This window comes from Medicago sativa, chromosome 8 (assembly GCF_051527215.1).
Source record: "Medicago sativa cultivar Bolivia chromosome 8, Bolivia_mono, whole genome shotgun sequence".
NCBI classification, from domain to species: Eukaryota; Viridiplantae; Streptophyta; class Magnoliopsida; order Fabales; family Fabaceae; genus Medicago; species Medicago sativa.
In genome coordinates this window covers 6,874,133-6,896,416 of record NC_140756.1, presented here as the reverse complement: position 1 = coordinate 6,896,416, position 22,284 = coordinate 6,874,133, and the positions used below count along the sequence as shown (strand labels likewise).

Sequence of the window (22,284 nt, the reverse complement as noted above, 5' to 3'; positions counted from 1 at the left end):
CTTGATTGGTGGTAAGAAAATTAACATTTTTCCTATTTTCCCTTTGAAATGAATTTTTTTTAGCAGTGAACAATTTCTTCTTGGTAACAAGTATGCTTCTGTCTTCTTGGTAACATGTTTATCGACCAATTTCTTTGAAATGAATTTAAAACATTTTAGTCCGAACATTATAAATATAAGTTGAATAAAAGTGTTATATATTCAATCATTTTTATTGTTGTCGCGTAAGTGTAGCTCAGTTGGTAGCTACCGGAGATAATTTGTGCAGGAACCGGGGTTCGAACCCCGGATTCAGCACTTCTCCACACATAATGTGTGTGAATCTAGCCACTAGGCTACTTGACAAAAAAATAAAAAATATTAATAACATTGTGCTTACAATATGTTGTTGTGTACCATGCATGATATTTATTAAACATATATAAGACGGTTATCAAAATTGTTATTATACTTGAAATGATTTAGTTCAAACATTGATCAATATTATGGTGCAATAATAATTATGTATAATGAAACTTATAATCAAATTTGTGATTGGATTGATTTAGAGGCTCTACAGCTAAAGAGTTTCACATTTGGTCCAATCCTCAATCGGTAATATTTGGATCCAAAGATCTGACCATTCATATTTCTACATTGGGAATTTTGGTTCAAATACAAAGTTAAAATGTGAGTTATACTTGATCTTAACAAAGTTAAAATGTGAGTTATACTTGATCTTACTCTGATGATTCAAGCTGACAATTGCATGAACGTGAGGGATTCAAATCATTATTGGATTGGAAGAAAATATTATGAGAAAGTAAGAAGTTTCCATATTGGATTGCAACTTATAAATTTTACAACACTTATTGAAAATAAATAAATTATATAACTGTGATATAGATTTTTGTCAAAAAAAAAAAAAAAAACTGTGATATAGATTATGTTGTATGGAGACCGATAACAGGTTATAATTTTATTTGCAAAAGACCTTTGGTACAACGGAATCATCAATTTTTCCATGGAAATTTTTGCAAAAAGCAGAAACCTTACTACTCTTTTGAGAAGAGACAATGTTAATTTGATCTAATACAATGTTGAAACAACCCATGCAATCCAAATCAATAGCAATATCACCGGCACAAGTTCCGTTAAATCCACGATATGTCACGTCACTCACTTGCACAGCTGAATTCTAATGATATCCACAAAAATCAAAACATAACTTACTATGATATATTATTATATAAAACAGAAAAATACATATAGTTGAAACGACAAGATATTATATATTACAAATGTAGAGTTAATGTGTACCGTTGCAACTTGAGAACCATAGTGTTGGTCTATAATTATGGGATTGTAAACATTTTTAAGTTGGATTTGCTCAAAAATAATCTTCCTTGCATAACCCGATCCACCCTGCAAATAGAAACACCTGACAAGTTATGGTTGATTTGAATGTTTTTTTTTTTTTGAGAGGATGGTTGATTTGAATGTTGTGAAACAATGCTATCTTTTTTTTACAAGTATGCATGTCTTAAGAAATTGGTGGTCAAACTCCCCTCATTAAAGTAGTTTTTGAGAAATATCTCTGAACATTTATGTACTTCGGTCTTAAATATAAGAAAAAAATTATCAAAATAATTGATATATTTAGTTGGCGATATTTTTTGTGTACAGTGAAGGTACCCCTTCTAAAAAGTGAAGTAGTAAGCTGCAGAATTATACCCCCTCCGTTTCAAAATGAGTGTCACTTTAGCCAAAAAAAATTGTTTCAAAATGAATGTCACTTTCAGTTTCCAATGCAATAATAACTTTTCTTTTCAATTGTACCCTTCAATTAATACTATGTTACACTACTTCCAAAGTATTTTTTTTCTTTAATGAAAAACAAACCAATAGTTGATTAGGATAATTCGGCAAAATTGCTATGACATTTGACTACTTTATTTCATTCCTTAATATGTGTGCAATTGGCTAAAGCGACCCTCGTTTTGAAACGGAGGGAGTAGTTAGCAAATGTGATAATATATCGTAATTTTCCACCACAAACTATAGTAGTAATTACTACTACCTCCGTCCTTAATTATAGGACCCTTTTGAAAAAATAACGGGAATTAAGATAGTGGATATTTGTATTAAATATGTTTGTAATTACTATTGTTTTTACAATTTTATCCTTTAAGAGAGATGGTTGGTTTATGTTTTCAACATGTTATTTATTGTTGATTGAAGAAAAAGATGTATAATAAATAGGGGCATGTATGTAAAGAAATAATTAATGTAGTTGGAAATAGCAAAGGGGTCTTATAAAAAGGGACAAAAAAAATTCTCAAAAGGGTCTTATAATTAGGGACGGAGGTAGTAATTACTCACAGGAAATGTCTTGATTCTTGCTCCATTTGTAGTTTCAATGAAGCTGCAGTTCCGTACATGAACTTCTTCAACTATTTCATGAGAATTATGTTTACCAAGGCTGCCAATGCTGATTAATTCACACATTTTTCATGAGTGTCTCAAATAAAATTAAATCATAAGAATATCATAGTGCTTATCTAAAAATAAGATAAATATCATATCAATATAACATAAGATAAATAAATTTCGTATCCTTTGCTTTCTTATTTGCACATGAGCTATAAAATGGAATAGAATAAACTATAATTCAATTATTATATTACATAACCTTATTCCATGGCCGGGTCCACAAAAAACACGGGTAACATTGATGTAAGAAGAACCACCATTGAGGGCAATACAATCATCACCTATTTATAAGAAATAAAATTCATTTTAAAATTGGACATGTATGTTGATCATTGCTATAAAATGCATTTTTTATTTGATATTTATACTACCTTCTTTTATCAACAAAGATATATTATAGAGATTATGATGGATAATTAAACCCAATACAAATATTTGAACCAAAGATGTCTTTCAATGCACATTACATATTTAGAACACCAATCAACAAAACTATAACATAATTTCCTTGCCCTATGAGCTTCAAACCAACTCTCCAATATAATATTTAACAACCCAAACCATAAGAAACCTCACCCTTGAATTTAATTTTATTTTTTGAAATTCAAAGACCCTGTCTTGCTTTTTGTTCTCCTTCAAGTTGATACCATCTTACAAAAAATGAGAGGCACAATTTTGAGATGTGGCAATAAAAAAAAGTGGTGTAGACTAGTTTCATCGAAATTAAAGCAAATGACACATGACGATTTTCTAGCTGGATCCAATATCCCTTTGAGAAAAGATATTTGTACAACCATCTTATTATGTAAGTACTGGTCCAAATGAAATACTTATGAAGTTTTTTACATTGATTTATGTTTTTCTTTCTTTATTAAAACAGTTTTACAATTTATGTCTCACGTATTATTTTAAAACTATTTATGTCACATCATTTGGTGAGGTGAGTATATATGACAAGTCATACATATTTTAACTTAGTACATTTTGTTCTATGACAATACATTATTTATTTTTATAAAAAACATTTATGTGAGTTGGGTAATGGAAGTTCACCAGAGTTAAGGTAAGCATCAAGAGTGGCGGAGCTAGAAAAAAAAGTAAGGGTGAGCCACTAAAATTAATTATAATATATAAACACAAATTAAAGTTGTAATAAACATTAAATACGAAGTTGAAATGATAAAGTTTGACTAAAAAGTTAGGGTGTATACCTAAATAATTACATACTTAATAACTATTATAAATTAAGAAACTTTTTTTGTATATTACAACCGTTAACTGAGAGAATTTTCAGTTGACATGACAATATACAGGATATTTGAAACCCATGCAAATTCGAAGTTCTATAAACCTCCGCTAATATGCCAAGTATAAGCATCACAAAAATCATGTATGCCACTTTTGAAAGCGCGGAAAACTATAACCGTTGAAAAATTGTTTAAAGTCTCGCAAAATAGACATATAATTGAATTATTTAAATTTTTCGAGTGGACCACTACACCACTTTGCGGGAATTTGGATCAACCGAAACCTAAAACCGACACAAAATTGTATAAAATTTCGCAAAATAAACCTATAGTGATTAGTTTTAAAATTTTTCCGGGTGGGCCATGGCCCACCCCAGCCCATGAAGGGCTCCGCCACTGCATCAAGGTTTTGCAAAAACTAACAGAGGTACTTCACATCATCCATCAAAGACGTTTTCACGCTGACAACTGAAGTTAAACTTAAAACGTTATGGATGACTCAACATCCTTAGTAGCATAGTCAACTTTGGCTGACAATACATTTTTAGATGCATCTATAAAATATTAAATTTGTAGTGTTTATATATAACTCATATTTAAATAATAAGAAAAAATATTTTGACTTTGGTTACCTGTTTGAATGGTTGAATCTTCTATCAAGATATTCTTCGAAGCAGAAATGTCAAATCCATCGGTGTTGGGGCTATTAGGAGGAGAATCAATTACTAAATTGTAGAATTTTGCACCGTAGCAACCATTTATGGCTATATGACCTCCTGGGCTATTGGTGATCTTTAGTTTTCTAACACTAAGATCATTGCAAGAGTGGAAAGACAAGATCTGTACCATCAACATGAAATTAATATATAATCGCTTAATAGCCATTATTTGGGACTCAGTTATTTGAATTTAATAAAAAACAAGAGTTTTTTAAATTATATAGTTTTTTTCATTATATGTGTGTGAAGAGTTGATTCAATTGGTATGAAGTTGACTCATATCAATTTGGATTCAACTCATGCCGCCAATGTAACTTATGTAAGGGGAGACATTTATGGGTATGTATGAGGTAGTTTTGGCTACCCCAAAAATTATTATTTTTATTTGTATGAGTAAAGTATATTTATGTTTAACTACCTAAATGATTACCATTTGTTTTATAGATTTAATTTTTCTTATTTGACGATTCAGGTACCTTAAACAACTACAAAGAGAATTTTACTAGCAATAATACTTGTAAAGACAACTATATAGCTAAAATTATATAGTTTATTTTGCTTATATAAGTAAAATTATTGTGATTTATTTTTCTTGCGTGTAGATTTTTTTTTTTGGGAATAGATTTTTAAAATATATATTATTTCAATCATCTCGTAAAATATTGGTTAACTTTGGAAGATTTATAAATACTCATGTTGCGCTCTATAAGTTTTATCTAATCTAACTCTAATAAATCCTAAAATCCAACTCACCTAAAATTTCTTTAAAAGAAAAAAGATAATTAGCATAAAGTGTAGAATATCATACTATAGGTCGAAGGCAACTTATACATTGCCACCATGTAGAACCATAGCCGTCAATTCCTCCTCCATTGCCATCAATTGTGAGACCGTTTACATATTGGATCCTAATCCATTCCAACCCAGATTTCCATGATTTCTTAGAAGGTGCAACTATTTTCCCTTGAAGCTACAAGTGTAAAATAAATTAATAATAAATAAATATGTCCGTTACATAATTGATGCTATAATGCATGAATTTACAAATAGAGATGGTTGGAAACTTGGAATACCCTGCACTCTGTTTTCTCAATTTTTTTTATGGTTTATGCTAACTAGTGTCTCAATATCATTTAAGTAAATTACTATAGAGATATTGTATTGGGAAGTGATGAATAGTGGTATATTCAACTTTTCAAATAAAAAAAATCTAAAAAAAATAAAGTTTTTTTTTTCTTTCTGGAATTTCAAATTTCAAATAAAGTTCAAAGGTCAAAGTTTTTAACTTCGAAAAAAAAAACAAATTTTAGGAAATTGAAATTATCGAAAGTGGGTGCCATTTCTTTTGATCAATTTACTCTTTTTTACTAATTGACCTATTACAACAACAAAAAAATCACATGTAACGTGTCCTTAAACTTTTCAAAATGAAATCATCATGAAAACAATGTTTTGCTTTAAAAATGCACGTTATACCTTAATATGAATACTTGTGGCCTTGCAAGCACCGCTGAATAATAAGTTCGTCACCAAGAAATATTTTTGGGGTGGTATAACTAGTGTTGCAGCCCCTTTAGCTGCACATGTACTTTTCCATGCACTTAAAAATGCCTACAATCAATTACAAAAAAAATTGTTAAGAGTCACTCAAATTATAGAAGATTAAAGTATAGATAATAAAAATTAAATTAAGGACAAGAGAGGAACACATATACATGTGAATCATCAGATTTTCCATCACCACGAGCACCATATTCCATGACATTAAACGTATTCTTTTTTGTTCCAACTAGGTTCCACCTTTGACATATACAAGGTGAAAAAAAACCAAGAATCAAAACACAAGCGATTAGGACTTGCATGTTTGACACAAGAGTGAAAACGAATACCCTTATGAGTTAGGATTGAAAATTGTTGTGGTGATTTGTGAGTAGTGGTGTAGGGGTTAAATAGAAAATAATTACATTGAATATATTTGCAATTAGGTAATAGGAAAAAATGTATTCATGCAAAGTCTTTGAAATATTGTCCTTTTATGTAACGGGGCCGTTGAAATATTAAATTTCCAATGGAAAGAGTATAATGTATTTGCAATTATTACTTTCTTTTTAGTGCGTGAACCAGTTACCATATGCACGGAACTGTAGTGGTTATTTTGTTTAAGCTGGATATATGACCGCACTTGGTGGTTGAATTTAAATCAATGACATCTGATTAAACTGAAAAAGATCTTTTATCATCTCATCACAGTGTTCTTCGATAATATGTTTGCAATGACTAGTTTAAAGTAGTATGCCGACTTCTATTCAATCACATATACTTATATCTTGAGATATATAGAATTGCATAAACGACAAAGTTTTATTTAGTAGACCATTGATTAAAATAGACTCGTATCATAATTCTTTTCTTAATCATTGTATCAGTTGTTAAAGCGTCTATTTTAGAGTGATTTTGAAGGTTTAGACAAATTCTTAAAATTCAATTTGTATTATTATAATACTCTAAGAATTAAAAATATATTAATCTTAAACAGGTCATAAACATTATTGACTTCCATTTTTAAAAAATATATTGACTTCAAAGGCGCGGTATCCTTGCGACTACAGATACCACTTGTTTATCAGGTTGTGGCATGGAAGAAACAGTCTCCCATATTTTCCTCCATTGTGAAGTTTTTGGTTCCTTATGGCAGCACATTAGGTCGTGGATCGGCATGTCTGGAGTTCATCCTCAAAATATTAGTGAGCATTTTCTTCAATTCACTCATTCTATAGGACACTCGAAGGCGCGTCGGTCATTTTTACAACTAATATGGCTACTATGTGTTTGGTTGATTTGGAATGAACGTAATAATAGGTTGTTTAAGAACATAGAGACACCGATTATACAACTGTTAGAAAAAACAAAATATCATTCGTTATGGTGGTTTTTTTTTTTTTGAATGGCAAAATATATTATATATAAATATGGGAAAAGATCCCAAGTATTACACCAAAAGAAAATAAAAATACACCAAAACACCAATTGAAAAACCAACAACAATCGATTTTCCAGCACCACCAACAGAGATCAAAAAAGCAGCGGAAGAAGGTATGATGCTTCAAACGATCAAATTCGCCCACCACTCAATATCCGATAAGTCGGAGGAGACATCAACAAGCCAAAAGGAACTTGCATCAAAGAAAATAGCTTCCGATCTCGAATCAAAAGCGATCGGCCCACCAGACTCCCTACACAAATTCATAAGGCACCCCTCAACTCACGACCCACCGGACCAGACACCTAAACTTGTCCAAACTCGGCCCACCAAAATCCCGATGCCAAATTCGAAGATGGAGAAAAGGTGGAACAGCAGCACAAATCGAACCAGCTCAAACCAAAGCAAACCAAGAGAAGCCACTAACTCAACCACCACAAGCACAACCCCGAACACCTTTCCAGCGCCACCCTCTGGACCACTGAACCGTCTTTCTTCGCGGAGGAGAGAAATCTCACATCATCCAGAGACTGGATCCACCACAACTGCACGACCCTTTGTAGACCTAAGGGACGCCGCCGATCAAAGACCGACGACGAGGGGGAGATTGGGAAAGCGCACAGAAGCTTGGACGACCAAAAAGAAGGTACAGAAACCAAAACCAGCGCGGAAAAAAAACAAGCCCCTCTCCCCCGAAAACGAACCCCGAAACGAAAACACAAGACCCAAACAACCAGCGACCCTACCACAACAAACACAACAGAAGTCCTGTAGGTACAATGAGCAACTACTACCGTCAACATGGAGCATCTATGCACCTAACCCTTTCAAGCAACATCAGGCGCAAGTCTTATTGAATCCATATCTGGCATCAAACAAGAACACACACAGATGGACAGGACGAGAGAACACCACCACCCAACCAAAAAACCAAGAGCAAAAAGGAACCAGAAAGAAAACAAACACAAAACACAAACAACAACACAACTAACACAAAATGCCGGCGAAAACAAACGAACCCTCGTGACAGCAGATCTAGAATCCATGGTGGCGAAACAACAGCAACCACGAAAACAGATCAGCAACACCAGAATCAGCCAAAGACCCAACAACGAGAAACCACCAACCACCACCAGAAAGCGAACCAACCAGCCCAACCCATCACCGCCAAAGGCACCGACGACGCGCCGAAAAGGACACAACAGCAATGACAACCTCGAAGAGGGAGGATTCCGGTTGAAAGGAGAGCAGAACCACACCGAAGGGAGGAGTTGGCGTGGAGGAGGACCGACAACCCCGCCCTCCGGACATGAATCCTTCGAAGAACAGCTCTCAACGCCGACGACACTTCGAACCGACACCCTACGAACAAGACCGAAAGTCACCCATCGAAGCTACGACGGCGACGACGACGACATAGCAAAACCAGGATAACGCCGATGGGAGAAGGGTGCGACGGTGGTGCGGAGAACAACTCTCAACGCACCACCACCACAGATCTACATCACGGTGGGGTCGGATTTGGATTTTGGGAGGAGCAACGGTGGAAGGAAAGCTGTGTTGTTGGAGGTTAAGAGATAAAAGGCGCTGCTGCTAGAGGGAGAGAAGATGGGAAGGGCGGAGGTACTGTGAGAAAACGAGCAAGCAAAAGTTGTGGTTGAAATCTAGAGAGAGGCGGGACCTTCTCTCTCTAGAGTTTTGATTTTAACTATTTAGTATGAATCATTCGTTATGGTGGTTAAAAGCAAATAACACCATTTTTGTGTACGGTTCCCAAAGATGGTGGTCGGACCCTTTACTTTGTTTGGGTTTCGACTGATTTTGTCTGTAAATATGTTGTAAACATTTCTTTTTCGGGGTGAGTTTTCTCTAGTACATCTTGTACTGAGAATTTTTCATTGCCGCTGTTAATATAATCCATTTTGATCTTATAAAAAAAAATATTGACTTCCATTTATTATATATAGTTTATGGAAGTCAATAATTGAATGTAGACATTTTTAAAAATAAAAATAAAAAGTGACTATCCAAATGATATGTATATAATAAGGTTGACTTCCATAAACTAGGTTGACTTCAAGAAGGAAAAAAGCAATAGAATTCAAGGAGGAAAAAAGCAATATAATTAATAGAGAATATGCTTTAACTTTTTTTCTTGACTTCATCTCTAACTAACTATTTTTTTTATAGGCAATATTTACCTAATTAACTAATGGCTAATATTACACATGAAAAAATTAATGACTAATATAATTTTTTTCATATAAACTCCAATTAAGAGATAAAAGAATACAAGATTATAAAATTTTAAATGGAGTATATTATTTTATCTTTTAAAGATACTAGAACTATTGTACCAAAAAAAAAAATTACAAGAACTATTTCACATTTAATTGTTAATATCGTTAAGGACAGTCGCAAAAAAGATGTAAAGATGATTCCAAATTAGAATCACAAATATTATCATTGAGGGACTATATTGCACCTTCTAGATATAATGTTCTCATCAATGGAAAGTTTATGGTTAATAAGTCTCCACGTGATCAAAGACTTTGAAGGAGTAATGTAAAGCAGCAACTTCATTGATGTCGAGGATTGATACAAGGTCGAGACCTCTTTCAGCAGTAGGAGAACAAACTTTATATCAAACAACGGTAAAACTTTCTGTTATTAATATTGTTTAACCAAATGAAATTCCTCATTCTCACTTATCAATGGTATTAAGGTACTAGAGTATTCACCTAAAGTTTATACTTATAATCTACAAATTAATTACATTGTCAAATTTTCTTGATATATATGAAAATCTTTTAAGATTCTTATAAAAATGGACGGAGAAGTGAAGTTAGTATTCTTTTTTCTTTTTTTTCACTACCAAAAAATGAATACTAACTTCACTTCTTTTTACTTGTCGATCATATCTACCGAGAAGGTTATATTACACTAAATATGGACGGCTCTTCTTTTGGCAATCTTGGTAATGCAGGTTTTGGAGGTCTTTTGAGAAACAATAGCGGTATCTGAATTCATGGTTTTTTCAGATCTTGTGGTAGACCTTCTAATTTATTGGCAGAGCTTTCAGCTATATGGAGAAGTCTTCAAATGGTTTGGGATCTTGATTATAGTTCTATCATCTTGGAATCTGATTCTCAAACAACTTTGAATTTTATTGTAGATACTACACGGAATGATTTTCATCCACATGCAACTTTACTCTATTTATTTAGAAAGTTAGCCTTTCTTCATTGGATGGTTTCCTCTACTCATACCTTAAGAGAAGACAATAAATGTGCTGATTGGTTGGCCAAGTTTTGTGCTACCAACGTTGAGTCCTTGAAAATATGGACAACTCCTCCTCCTCAATTAGATATCATTTTACTTGGGGATATCTCTGAGGCGTTAAGACAGCGAATTACTTGGTCATTTTTTTTTGTCTTTTTCTTACTTTTTCCCCCTTAATAAAAAAAAAATCAATGCATCATTCATTACTTTTAAAAAAATAAGGCTCAATTACATTTTTGATCTTGATTTTACTCATTTACAGAAATTCATGGTCGTCCCTAAGGAGGTGCAATCAGCTCTATAGAGTTGGGCCTCCCCAATTTTTATTTATTTATTAATATACAATACACTAAAAATATTAATATATAGGCGTAGCATTGTAATTTTAACAATGCAAAACGCGTAGCCTAGTGATAAAACTCGGTAGTGTTATGTTTGGTGGCTAGGGATGGCAGATGTCTTATTTTTCAATTGTATTTTTTTTCAGCATGATAGAGTCTCTTTTGGGCCTAATTTTAATAGATTTGATGTCATCAATAATATTTCTTCTCCTTCTAATTACATTTTTACAAATAAAAGTACAATATTACTTTTTTTTTTTCTTGGTTTTTTAGAACACTTGTAATTTTTGGCATATACTTGTATAAAATCGCAAAGTTCTAACAACAAACATTTTTTTGAAGGAAACAACAAACATTATAATTATTCTCTAAATAAATAAAATAAAAATAATATTATAGTTTTTTTTTCTTTTAAAAAAATTGTATTTTTTAGGGGTCTATTTTTACTAAAAGAACCAAGCCTCCAATCATGAACGGCCATGCAGAAATTGGTTCTCCCATTTCAATATCATCCAGATTTGGTCGCTTCTTTTGGCTTCTATGGTTAGCATGATCGTTAAGTTAGTTTATTAAAAGAAAATGCTTAAGTTAGCGACAAATACAATAGGGAGAAGATTACAAAGGCTTAGTAGCACAGCATAAATGAAAGTCCACTGCCAACACTATCCCGTGTTTGCCGGCCATGAGATTTCATTGGTTAGACGCTGGTTCGTGAGGAGTTTTTTAAGGGATTGATTTTTCTTTGATTGTATGTTATATAAATTGAATTCAAATTCAACAATTTAGTCAACAAAAAAAATATTCAACATTCAAAAACCAACATAGTATCTAAAATGGCGCAAGTAAAGAACAAACAAGTGATTCTGAAACACTATGTGTCTGGTTTTCCTAAAGAATCAGACATGAACATTGTTGAAAGTACTGTAACTCTCATGCTTCCGCAAGGTTCAAATGATATTGTTCTGCTCAAAAATCTCTACTTGTCTTGTGATCCTTACATGAGAAATCTTATGAATAGCCCAGAAAACTGTTTCTATCGTCGTAACTATAGTCCTCAGTCTGTAAGTCAATTTATTTTTCTGGGTCAAACCCTTTTCATCATATGTCAAATTGAGCCTTAAAGTAGTTCTTTTGAATGTGTTAATTAGTTTCTGTATTGCATGGATCAACTTGTTAGTTGGTTTGGGATCTTGATTTTTGTATGATCCATTTCTTAGCAATTTTTTTTGTGTGTGACTAATTTGTGTCAATGGACTAGATGATATTTGGGATGAAATTGTGTGTTTATATCGAGTATTGTGCTTTTTAAATAATTTTAAAGAAAAAAAAAATTGTGTTGTTGAAATGGGAAAGAGTCTCTGGTGTTTTATGTGATACGAAAAATTTTACGGCGGTAAGACAAAGGATGTTGTATGGAATAGATTTGGGTGGTGAAGAGCCAACACGACAAAAAATAAGTGTAGCGAGATGATGATGTTGCGTTGGATGTGTGGTAAGAATAAATGAGATAGGATTAGAAATGACAAATTAGAAAGAGAATTGGGGTAGCACCTAAGGTAGAAAAGATGGTGGAAAATAGGTTTAGGTGGTTTGATCATGTAGAGAGAAGACTTGTGGATTTTATAGTAAGGAGAGTAGGTCAGATTGAGGATAGTCAGATCAATAGAGGAAGAGGAAGAACTAGAAAAAATATATGACACACTATTAAGAAAGAACTACAAATTAATGAGTTCGATCGAAATGTGGTCTGTGATAGAACATTATGGCATAATTTTATCCTTGTAGTTGACCCTACTTGGTGGGATAAGGTTTGGTTGTTGTTGTTGTTTTGGTCTTTAACTCTGTGATTCTTGGGGGAGGGCCCCTGGTATTCCAATGTTCAGGCGAGAGGTAAGTAAAATTTGATCAAGGATTGTTCTAGCCAGAACCGGAATTCGGGTTCTCCTGAATGATCCATCTTTAACTAGAGCTCACAAAAAATATTGCATAGGAAATTCTGTTTGTTTCCTGAGTTCTCTTGTTGAGAATTTTATTACACAATGCAGATCATAAGGATACTAAGCATGAAGATAGCAATAGCTTGGAAGGTACATCAAGTATATATACAATGTTATTGTATTAGCTTAATCTATATTGTACTACATAAAACTAAGCTATTGTACTATACTATCTTGTAACTTGTACTGCAAGCTATTGCTATCTTCATGCTTAGTATCCTTATGATCTGCATTGTGTAATAAATTTCAAGGAATTGCTGGATATTGGAAAGTGGTTATGTGATTTGGGCTTAAAATCCCTTGATGAGTAGCTTGTGTGATTAAAATTTCAGTTTTATTTTTAAGCCGGGATTGAAATTAATCAAAGAATAGTTGCAACATTGTAATTGTGTTGTGTAGCTACCGATGATTTTTGCATAATTGCAGCCACTAGCTGGCTATGGTGTGTCTAAAGTTCTGGAATCTGGACACAAAGATTATAAGGACGGTGATTTAGTGTGGGGGTTTACTAATTGGGAAGAGTACAGCTTGATCCCTGCAGCTCAAATACATTTCAAAATTGAGCACACAGATGTTCCTCTTTCGTACTATACTGGAATTCTTGGTATGTATTCAACAATTTCAATTTATTACGTTGATTTTGTTGTCAATAATGCACTTGACGTGAGTATGATATCTAGGCCTTAAGTTATGTTGTTTTCATGTGATAAATGACTCTTTACTTTGTTTAGTATCTGCTGGCTGTTTGGTCCTACATTCTTTTTCCGTTTTCTTCTTTTGTTCACCCTGTTTTGGTTTGGAAAAGAACCAATATTGAATGAGCCATGTACTTATTAGGAACTGAAAGTTCATTGCTTTTATATAATCTTCCCGTCTTATAGTTATGATATCTTCTATTTTATGTTTGATTTTATGAGTATACATTATACTTATTAGGAACTGCCATTCTGTTGTGCTTTTTTGATATATTTTGTGTTTTTGTTTGAGCACAGGTATGCCAGGAATGACCGCTTATGCTGGTTTCTTTGAAGTAGGCTCTCCCAAAAAAGGAGAGAATGTTTTTGTTTCAGCTGCCTCTGGAGCAGTTGGTCAACTTGTTGGACAATTTGCTAAATTGCATGGTTGCTATGTTGTTGGAAGTGCTGGAAGTAAAGAGAAGGTATTTATCTGATTATGCTGTTATATGTGCATATGCCTCGTACATAAATGATGAATATTCTGCTTTTTAAGTTTTACTGTGTTGAATTTCTCTAGCACTCACATTTCTGATCAAAGGCATGGCTGGTATCCGACACCGACATAACACATGTAATTATATTTAATTAATTCATTTTCTCAAATTATTATCAGTGTCAACATATCAGTGTCGTGTCGGGTCCTCTGTGAGAACTTCATAGTTTTGAATTACCCTAATTACAATGACAACAATCAAGGTCTTTGCTCAATACTTAAATTACGAAAGTACTGTTATATAGCAAAATTACTAGAATTTGCCAAAATATATTACAAAATTTCGATTCTACAAGTGTTTACATAGTTAGCCTAATTGAAGAGAATTCTAGCAGCCAGCAGGAACCAACAATAGTACTTCTCTTAATTTTTGGGTTAGGAATGCTTTATTGTAGCTTGAAAACAAGCATGATTACCAACAATCCATTTAGTTTCTTTTTATTGACCAACAAAACTATTGTCTTCCTTGACTTTAATGTACGTCTTTTGCAACCAGGTGGATCTGTTAAAGAATAAATTTGGATACGATGAAGCAATTAACTACAAAGAAGAGCATGACCTCAATGCAACATTAAAAAGGTCAGTATATAACAGTGATGCAGTTGAATTTTTTTAGTTTAATCTGTTTGTTGACATAAAGAGTATAGTTATCGTGTTTATTGTAACACGAGACACACTAGTAACTGGTGGATATCATTTTATGTAAATCAGGCTCTTTCCAGAAGGCATAGACATTTACTTTGAGAATGTGGGGGGAAAGACACTTGATGCTGTACTCTTGAATATGAAACTCCATGGGCGCATACCTGTGTGTGGAATGATCTCACAGTATAATCTTACTCAACCTGAAGGTGTAACAAATTTGGCACATATCATATATAAGCGGATTTGTATGCAAGGTTTCACTGTAGCTAATTATTATCATCTATACACCAAATTCTTAGAGTTTGTCCTGCCTCATATCAGAGAAGGGAAGGTTGTGTATGTAGAAGACATAGCTGAGGGACTTGAGAAAGGTCCTGCAGCCTTGGTTGGCATATTTAGTGGTCAAAATGTTGGTAAACAAGTGCTTGTTGTTGCTCGTGATTAGGAGTGAAAATTGAGTCTATTTATCAATCATCTAAAGTCACTCCAATTGTAAATCCATATAATTCATCCACTACACAATAAAATTGTCAATGAATTGCAATCCAAATTCAGGTGGGTACTCTTGTGTTCTTTGTTGTGAACCAACCTGTTCTGATTTTTATTTTTATCTTTAATTAATGTTTTAATGCGTCATATCACATGGTATGTATATATAGTGTGTGTAACAAGTTATTTCAAGATTAAATTGTTTGTGTAATTACGTATATGAATTACGAACCATTCCCATATCAACTTGATAGTACCATTCCTCTCAAGCTTCCACATTGTTGAGTATATGTCAAATTTGATCCTTCAAGTTTTTTTTTTTTTTTTTTTTTGTGTAAAGTAGTCTCTGCATGGATTAACTTGTTAGTAAATAAGACATAACTGAGGGTGTTGAGAATGGTCCTGGAGCATTGATTGGCCTTTATAGTGGTCGCAATGTTGGTAAACAAGTGGTTGTTGTTGCTCGTGAATAGAAAGCATTTGCTTTTCCTATGTATTGTTATGTTGTCAATTTTTTCAAATCTTTTCTAGAAAGTTTAGTTGTCTTTGTACCACCTTTTCATCTTTTTTCATATCTATGAATATATGATGAGACTGTGTTCCTGATAATCAAGGGAGCTGTGTAATCTTTTATAGTGTTATTGTTAGAGAATAAAAGCATTTGCTTCCTTTTCTGCATTGTCATCTAACCATTTTTAGCTTGGATTAATCTAGGTAAAATTTTTGCTACTTTTCTGAGTTCACATGTATGGTATCCTCCAACACCGCACAATACATGTGATTACATTCAATCAGTTTTTTTTTCCGACGCGTCCTGTGTTTGTGTCAGCGATTCATAGTTCTAAATTGCCCTAATTACAATAACAACAATCAAGGTCTTAGTTCACTAAATATCTTACAAAATTTCAATTCTGGAAGAAGTGTATACGTAGTTGGCCTAATTGAAGAGAATTGTAGCGGCCAGCAGGAACCAATATAGTAGTTCTCTTAAATTTTGGGGTATGAATGCTTTGTTGTAACTTCAAAAAAAAAAATTATGATTAATGAACCGAAGAAATCCATTTAGTTAGGGTTAAGATCCTCTCCATTTATAAAAATAAATGGAAGATGCAATTTGGGGAGAGATAGACACAAAAAATAGGTAGATACAATGAAACCATTAACTCGAAGAAGAACACGGACCTCAATAGATTTATAACTAGCCATAACTGCTTCATCGGTTTTTGTTTCCGGCATCGCTAGAGTTTTTATATATTTTAATAAATAGATTAAATGGATATTCATTCATTAAAGTTATACATCCCGGCAGAGCCGTTCTTTGGGGAGTGCAAAGAGCTCAACCGAGCTGGGTCTCCCAATGTGATGGGCCTCAGGAAAAAAATTATTGTTCAATATCCTCACCCCCACTCAAAAAAGAAAAATAAACATGTTTCATGTTTCAATTTTTAAGTAAAAAATCATGTTTCATGTTTCTATTTCTAAGTTAAAAAACACGTCTTTAGTAAAAATAATTGCTAATTTTGATTTTGGTGGCTAATAATCATTATACGAGTGTTACTTTCAATTTAAATAGAAGATTAATCTTTTAAAAAAAATTGTGTTTTTTTTCTATTAGGGGCCTATTTTTACTATGAGAGCCGAGTCTCAAATTTCATAGAGACGGCCCTGCATCCCGGTCACTGTTATAAGAAAAAATCTATATTTTAGATTTTTATGTTCAGTCGATGAATTGAATTAGATTATTTTAAACGACTTTTAATGGGTTATTAATGGATCAATGAATTGTTTTAATCTCTTATCAATTTTTGTCACCCATACTTGCAACTAAATGATGATGCTTTCATTTGATTTTTGTGTTGAATGACAATCCCTCTTTGTATGCCTTTTGCAACAATCTTTCTCCATTTTAACGTGGATTGTAATTGCATGTTTCAACGACATTTTAAATAAAATTATGGGTATAAGTGCAAAACCAATGACTCAGACCAATTAAATTGGTTCGATTTTTTTTCTATGTTCACGTCAAAACTGAATCAAACCGGTCAAACTCTACCTTTATTGGTTTGAGTATCGGTTTAATGTCATTTAAAACTGTTCACGTAAGATCCAAACCACTTCATTTTACTTTATTATGATTTATTTTGATATGTTACTAATATAGTTTCTTTTTTTTAGTTATATTATTGATATAGTTTCTTTTTGGTGTAAATCATGTATCCTCCACGCGTAATTTACAGAGACTAATTCTTAAAATATTGTGATACTCAAATGGGTGAAAACTCTCCCTAATACTAATATAGTTTCTGATTATTCAAAGAGTATAAAAATCTACACATTGTTGGAAAAGTTGTTGTATTTTTAATCTAAGTTTCTTAAAATTTAAAAAATATAGACACAATTGAACCAAATCAAATCGATGAATTATCAAATCATCTTGTAATTCATCAGTTTGGTTTTATTTTATGGAAAAAAGATTGTAAATAATAAAAATAGAATCAAATCAGTTTTTTTTTTATTAGTTAGAATTCATTTTCTCCTCTAAGAAACGGACTAAACCAATTTGTTAAACTTTTTATTAGCTACACTTAAGAGATCAAGATCTTCTTTATTTCTTAAACTTTTTTTTAAGTGTAGCTTTGTCCCTTAAATGTGAAGAGTTTTTGTTCTTTGACTCACCCCAAATGTGAACAAGTTTTAGTTTTTGACAAACAAGTGTGAACTGCTGTTTTTTTTTTCGATAATAACTAAAAGTGAATGAATGTGTACAATTTATAAGGCCGGATACGGAGTTTTCAATTTAATGTCCTACCTTACGTATTTATTGGACTATAATCCACTCACATTCCCATATTATGAAACACACATATTTCAGAATTTTCTCTTATAATCAAAACATCACAATCACACATTAATCACATTTCACACCTACATTTTTTCTGTTATAAAACAATCTGAAGAATCATATTCAACAATCACAATAACAAAAAATGGCACAAGTAAAGAACAAACAAGTTCTTCTGAAACATTATGTGTCTGGTTTTCCTAAAGAATCAGACCTCAACATTGTTGACAGTACCATTACTCTTAAGATTCCAGAAGGTTCCAACGATGTTGTATTGGTTAAAAATCTTTACTTGTCTTGTGATCCTTACATGAGGACTCTTATGAGTGACCCAAAAGCTTCTATCAATCCACGTGCCTATGTTCCTCAATCTGTAAGTTTATGGCTGAAACCCTTCTCAGTATTTGTCAAATTATGCCTTAAAGTAGGGTTTTTTATGTGTAAATTGGTCTATTCATTACATGGGTCAATTTGTTATTAGTGGGTTTACAATTTTGATTTTTATATGATTCATTTCTTAGCAAATTATTATTTTTGGTGACTAATTTGTTGTTTTAACCCTCGGGTCCTGGAGGAAGGTGTCTTAGTAATTCGCAATTCGGCAGCCAAGAGATAATTAAAGTCTGAATAAGAATTGTTCTAGTCAGATACGAATTCGGATTCTCCTGATGACTTTGGTGAATAATTTGTGTCTATGGGGATAAAGAAATATTTTTGGGATTAAATTGTATGTTTGTTATGATTATTGTACTTTGTATATTTATATAATTATTATTTTTGGAAAAAATATGCCTATAAAATTTTGTTGAGATTATATTTTTGTTGAGAATTTGAAGGAAGTGCTGGATACTGGGATGTGGTTATGTGATTTGTGCTTAAAATCCCTTGATGTGTAGTTTGTGTTATTCGTATTTCAGTTTCATTTGAAAGTCGGGAATCAAGATTGAAATTGATCATAGAATAATTGCTGTATTGAAGTTGTATTGTGCAGCTACTGATGATTTTTGTAATTGCAGCCGATAACTGGTTATGGTGTGTATAAAGTTCTGGAATCTGGACACAAAGATTATAAGGAAGGTGATATAGTGTGGGGGATAACGAATTGGGAAGAATACAGCTTGATCCCTGCAGCACACATACATTTCAAAATTGAGCATACTGATGTTCCTCTTTCCTACTATACCGGAATTCTTGGTATGTATTCAACAATTTCACTTTATTATGTTGATTTATGGAGAAGAATGCAATCGAGTTATGAGTTTTCATGTGATGAATGAGTCTTTACGTTGTGTTGTTTAGTATTGTTATAGCATGTTTGTTGTGTGATAGAGTTGTTTGGATATCTGGCTGTTTGGTCCTATGTTAATAGTTTTCCATTTTCTTCTCTTTATCAATGAAGATTATGTAGCTGAAATTGATCCTTTATTCATTAATATTTGGTTGGCTGGCTTTGGTTTGAAGGAGATCCAATATTAAACCAGCCTTATAGTTATTTGGAACTGATGATTGCTTAATACACTTGTATATGTTACAGTCACTTCTCTGTATAATCTTTTCTCGGTTTATAGTTTTCCTATGTGCAGTTTTATGTTCTATTTTTTGAGTATACATTATGATTTTTCAGTATGAACCTAAGCATCTAGCATGCAAGCAATCTTATTGATTTTTTATGTAAAGTTTATTGATGTTATTCATGTAGTTTTCTTCCATTCTGGTGTGTGCCTTTTTGACATATTGTGTTTTTCTTTGAGCGCAGGTATGCCAGGAATGACTGCTTATTCTGGTTTCTTTGAAGTAGGCTCTCCCAAGAAAGGAGAGAATGTTTTTGTTTCAGCTGCTTCAGGTGCAGTTGGTCAACTTGTTGGCCAATTTGCTAAATTACACGGTTGCTATGTTGTTGGAAGCGCTGGAAGTAAAGAGAAGGTATTTGTCTTATTACTGTTGTTATATGTGCCTGCATAAATGATGAATCTTCTGCTGTTTTAAGTCCTACTGTTTTGAACTGTGTAGCATCTACACTTTTGATCGAAGGCGTGTTCAGTGTCTTACATTTGTCTTATATACAATATCAACAATCAACGTTTTTGCTCACCAGTTATATTACGAAAGTACTTTAATGTAGCAAAAACACTAGAATTAGCCTAATTTTATTACAAAATTTCAATTCTGGAAGAAATGGTTAACCAAACTGAAGAGCCGCGCTAATCTTAATGTTTGGGTTTTGATTAATGACTCCCCTGAGATCCATTTTTGTTTCTTTTCATTTACCAGCAAAATTACTATCTTCCTTTACTTAAATATGTCTTTTGCAACCAGGTGGATCTGTTGAAGAATAAATTTGGATACGATGAAGCCATTAACTACAAAGAAGAGCAAGACCTCAATGCAGCATTGAAAAGGTCAGTTTATACAGTTTTGCGGGAGAAATTTTAGTTCGATATGTTTGACATAAAAAAATATAGTTACTGCGTTTGTAACACGAGACACTCAACTAACCGGTGGATATCAATTTGTGTAAATCAGGCACTTTCCAGAAGGCATTGACGTTTACTTTGAGAACGTTGGAGGCAAGACACTTGATGCTGTACTCTTGAACATGAGACTACATGGTCGCATACCTGTGTGTGGAATGATCTCACAGTACAATCTTACTCAACCTGAAGGTGTAACAAATTTAGCACATATCATATATAATCGGATTCGTTTGCAAGGTTTTGTTGTAGTTGATTACTATCATCTATACGGCAAATTCTTGGAGTTTGTCCTGCCTCATATCAGAGAAGGGAAGGTTGTGTATGTGGAAGACATAGCTGAGGGTCTTGAGAAAGGCCCTGAAGCCTTGGTTGGCATATTTAGTGGTAAAAATGTTGGCAAACAAGTGCTTGTTGTTGCTCATGAATGAATGCTGATGCTTTCATACTTGATTTTTGTGTTGAATAACAAGCCCTCTTTGTATGGCCTTTTGTATGAATGAATGCTTTCACTATAATGTTGATTGTAATTGCTTACTTAGTGACATCTAATGATAAATAAAATCTCTATTATATGCTTCTTTGTTGTTTCTTCTAATAGTATATTGATAACCTAATTAAGTTTTATTTGAATTTAAGTAGGACCATTAAGTCATTAACTATACTTTAATGTTTTAATATTAATTTCCATCAAAATTTATGTTGCACTGAACTTTAGATTGAAAATGTCTCCATTGTTTGAATTGTGTCGACAACATGACAATGATACATATGGGTACATTAAATCACTTATATTTTTTCAAACTATTATGTAATAGGGTATATGTGTGTTAGAGTCGTGTTTGTGTGTGTTAGTGTATCATAGTTCAAAATAGCACGCTTTCGAAGTGATACACCCTGAATATATGTTAACACATGTCTTTAAAAATAGATGTAAATCCATGGGTAAATTTTGAAGTATTAATAAATCATAAGAAAATTAATTTCAGATAACTAAGATAACATGATGGATTTTAGAACTGTGAAGACTTATCTGGTTGCACTATCATTCTAGTGACTAGTCTTAATTTTTCATGATCATGATGGGGAAGTTTACTGGATGACAAAATCAAATTTGTACCCTACTGTATAATAATGGTATCCAAATGAAGGAAGAGTGAGGACAGTAGAACAATGGAAACCATGACCTACCATGAAAAAATAATGGATCTTGTTAGCGAATATCTCATAGACATTGTTTAAGGATGCTGAATTTAGATATTATTTCGTAAAAAAGTTAATCACTTCAAATTTCAATATATTGATATTTTAATAAAATCTTACTATTATTTAAAGTTTTTAAACAATACCCAAAGACAATCGTTAGTGTTTCCCAAAAATAAGCTGTGAACCATGCTTTTCACTCATAAGTTGACCATACGACTGTAGATCACTCATACGTTTCCTCTTTTCCAAACCATCCTTGATTGGCCACATTTGGATTGATTGGCCACATTTGGATAGGTCACATTTGAAATATCCCTTGAATTTTTATACTCTCTCCGTGTCCTAAAGTAGGAGTATTTTACG

The 22,284-nt window shown here is 32.8% G+C and overlaps 3 protein-coding genes across 3 annotated transcripts; 2 read left to right on the top strand and 1 right to left on the bottom strand.

Annotated features, from left to right (window-relative positions):
* Positions 1–928: 928 nt before the first annotated feature.
* LOC146896519 (putative polygalacturonase At3g15720) lies at positions 929–6,359 on the bottom strand. The gene is made up of 8 exons (XM_085736128.1): positions 6,154–6,359; positions 5,915–6,049; positions 5,247–5,408; positions 4,352–4,559; positions 2,672–2,753; positions 2,362–2,470; positions 1,300–1,404; positions 929–1,177 (listed from the first exon to the last, which is right to left on the bottom strand). The coding sequence occupies exons 1-8, from the start codon at positions 6,298–6,300 to the stop codon at positions 959–961; spliced, it is 1,167 nt and encodes a 388-aa protein (XP_085592254.1). The 5' UTR covers positions 6,301–6,359; the 3' UTR covers positions 929–958.
* Positions 6,360–11,848: 5,489 nt separating this feature from the next.
* Positions 11,849–15,607, top strand: LOC146896518 (NADP-dependent alkenal double bond reductase P2-like). Its single transcript, XM_085736126.1, has 5 exons — positions 11,849–12,102; positions 13,465–13,642; positions 14,031–14,197; positions 14,765–14,847; positions 14,980–15,607. The coding sequence occupies exons 1-5, from the start codon at positions 11,875–11,877 to the stop codon at positions 15,356–15,358; spliced, it is 1,035 nt and encodes a 344-aa protein (XP_085592252.1). The 5' UTR covers positions 11,849–11,874; the 3' UTR covers positions 15,359–15,607.
* Positions 15,608–18,376: 2,769 nt separating this feature from the next.
* On the top strand, positions 18,377–21,295 carry LOC146896517 (NADPH-dependent oxidoreductase 2-alkenal reductase-like). Its single transcript, XM_085736125.1, has 5 exons — positions 18,377–18,617; positions 19,261–19,438; positions 20,001–20,167; positions 20,561–20,643; positions 20,768–21,295. The coding sequence occupies exons 1-5, from the start codon at positions 18,390–18,392 to the stop codon at positions 21,144–21,146; spliced, it is 1,035 nt and encodes a 344-aa protein (XP_085592251.1). The 5' UTR covers positions 18,377–18,389; the 3' UTR covers positions 21,147–21,295.
* The last annotated feature ends 989 nt before the right edge of the window (positions 21,296–22,284 follow it).

What these genes read in the sequence shown, in the direction of transcription:
- LOC146896518 (XM_085736126.1), top strand. Translation starts at nt 11,875, where the DNA reads ATGGCGCAAGTAAAGAACAAACAAGTGATTCTGAAACACTATGTGTCT. An exon ending in GTAACTATAGTCCTCAGTCT is followed by an intron (nt 12,103 to 13,464) that starts GTAAGTCAATTT and finishes GCATAATTGCAG; the next exon opens with CCACTAGCTGGCTATGGTGT. An exon ending in CTCAATGCAACATTAAAAAG is followed by an intron (nt 14,848 to 14,979) that starts GTCAGTATATAA and finishes TATGTAAATCAG; the next exon opens with GCTCTTTCCAGAAGGCATAG.
- LOC146896519 (XM_085736128.1), bottom strand. Translation starts at nt 6,300, where the DNA reads ATGCAAGTCCTAATCGCTTGTGTTTTGATTCTTGGTTTTTTTTCACCT. An exon ending in GAAAATCTGATGATTCACAT is followed by an intron (nt 6,050 to 6,153) that starts GTATATGTGTTC and finishes AATTGATTGTAG; the next exon opens with GCATTTTTAAGTGCATGGAA. An exon ending in GGACCCGGCCATGGAATAAG is followed by an intron (nt 2,471 to 2,671) that starts GTTATGTAATAT and finishes TGAATTAATCAG; the next exon opens with CATTGGCAGCCTTGGTAAAC.
- LOC146896517 (XM_085736125.1), top strand. Translation starts at nt 18,390, where the DNA reads ATGGCACAAGTAAAGAACAAACAAGTTCTTCTGAAACATTATGTGTCT. An exon ending in GTGCCTATGTTCCTCAATCT is followed by an intron (nt 18,618 to 19,260) that starts GTAAGTTTATGG and finishes TTGTAATTGCAG; the next exon opens with CCGATAACTGGTTATGGTGT. An exon ending in CTCAATGCAGCATTGAAAAG is followed by an intron (nt 20,644 to 20,767) that starts GTCAGTTTATAC and finishes TGTGTAAATCAG; the next exon opens with GCACTTTCCAGAAGGCATTG.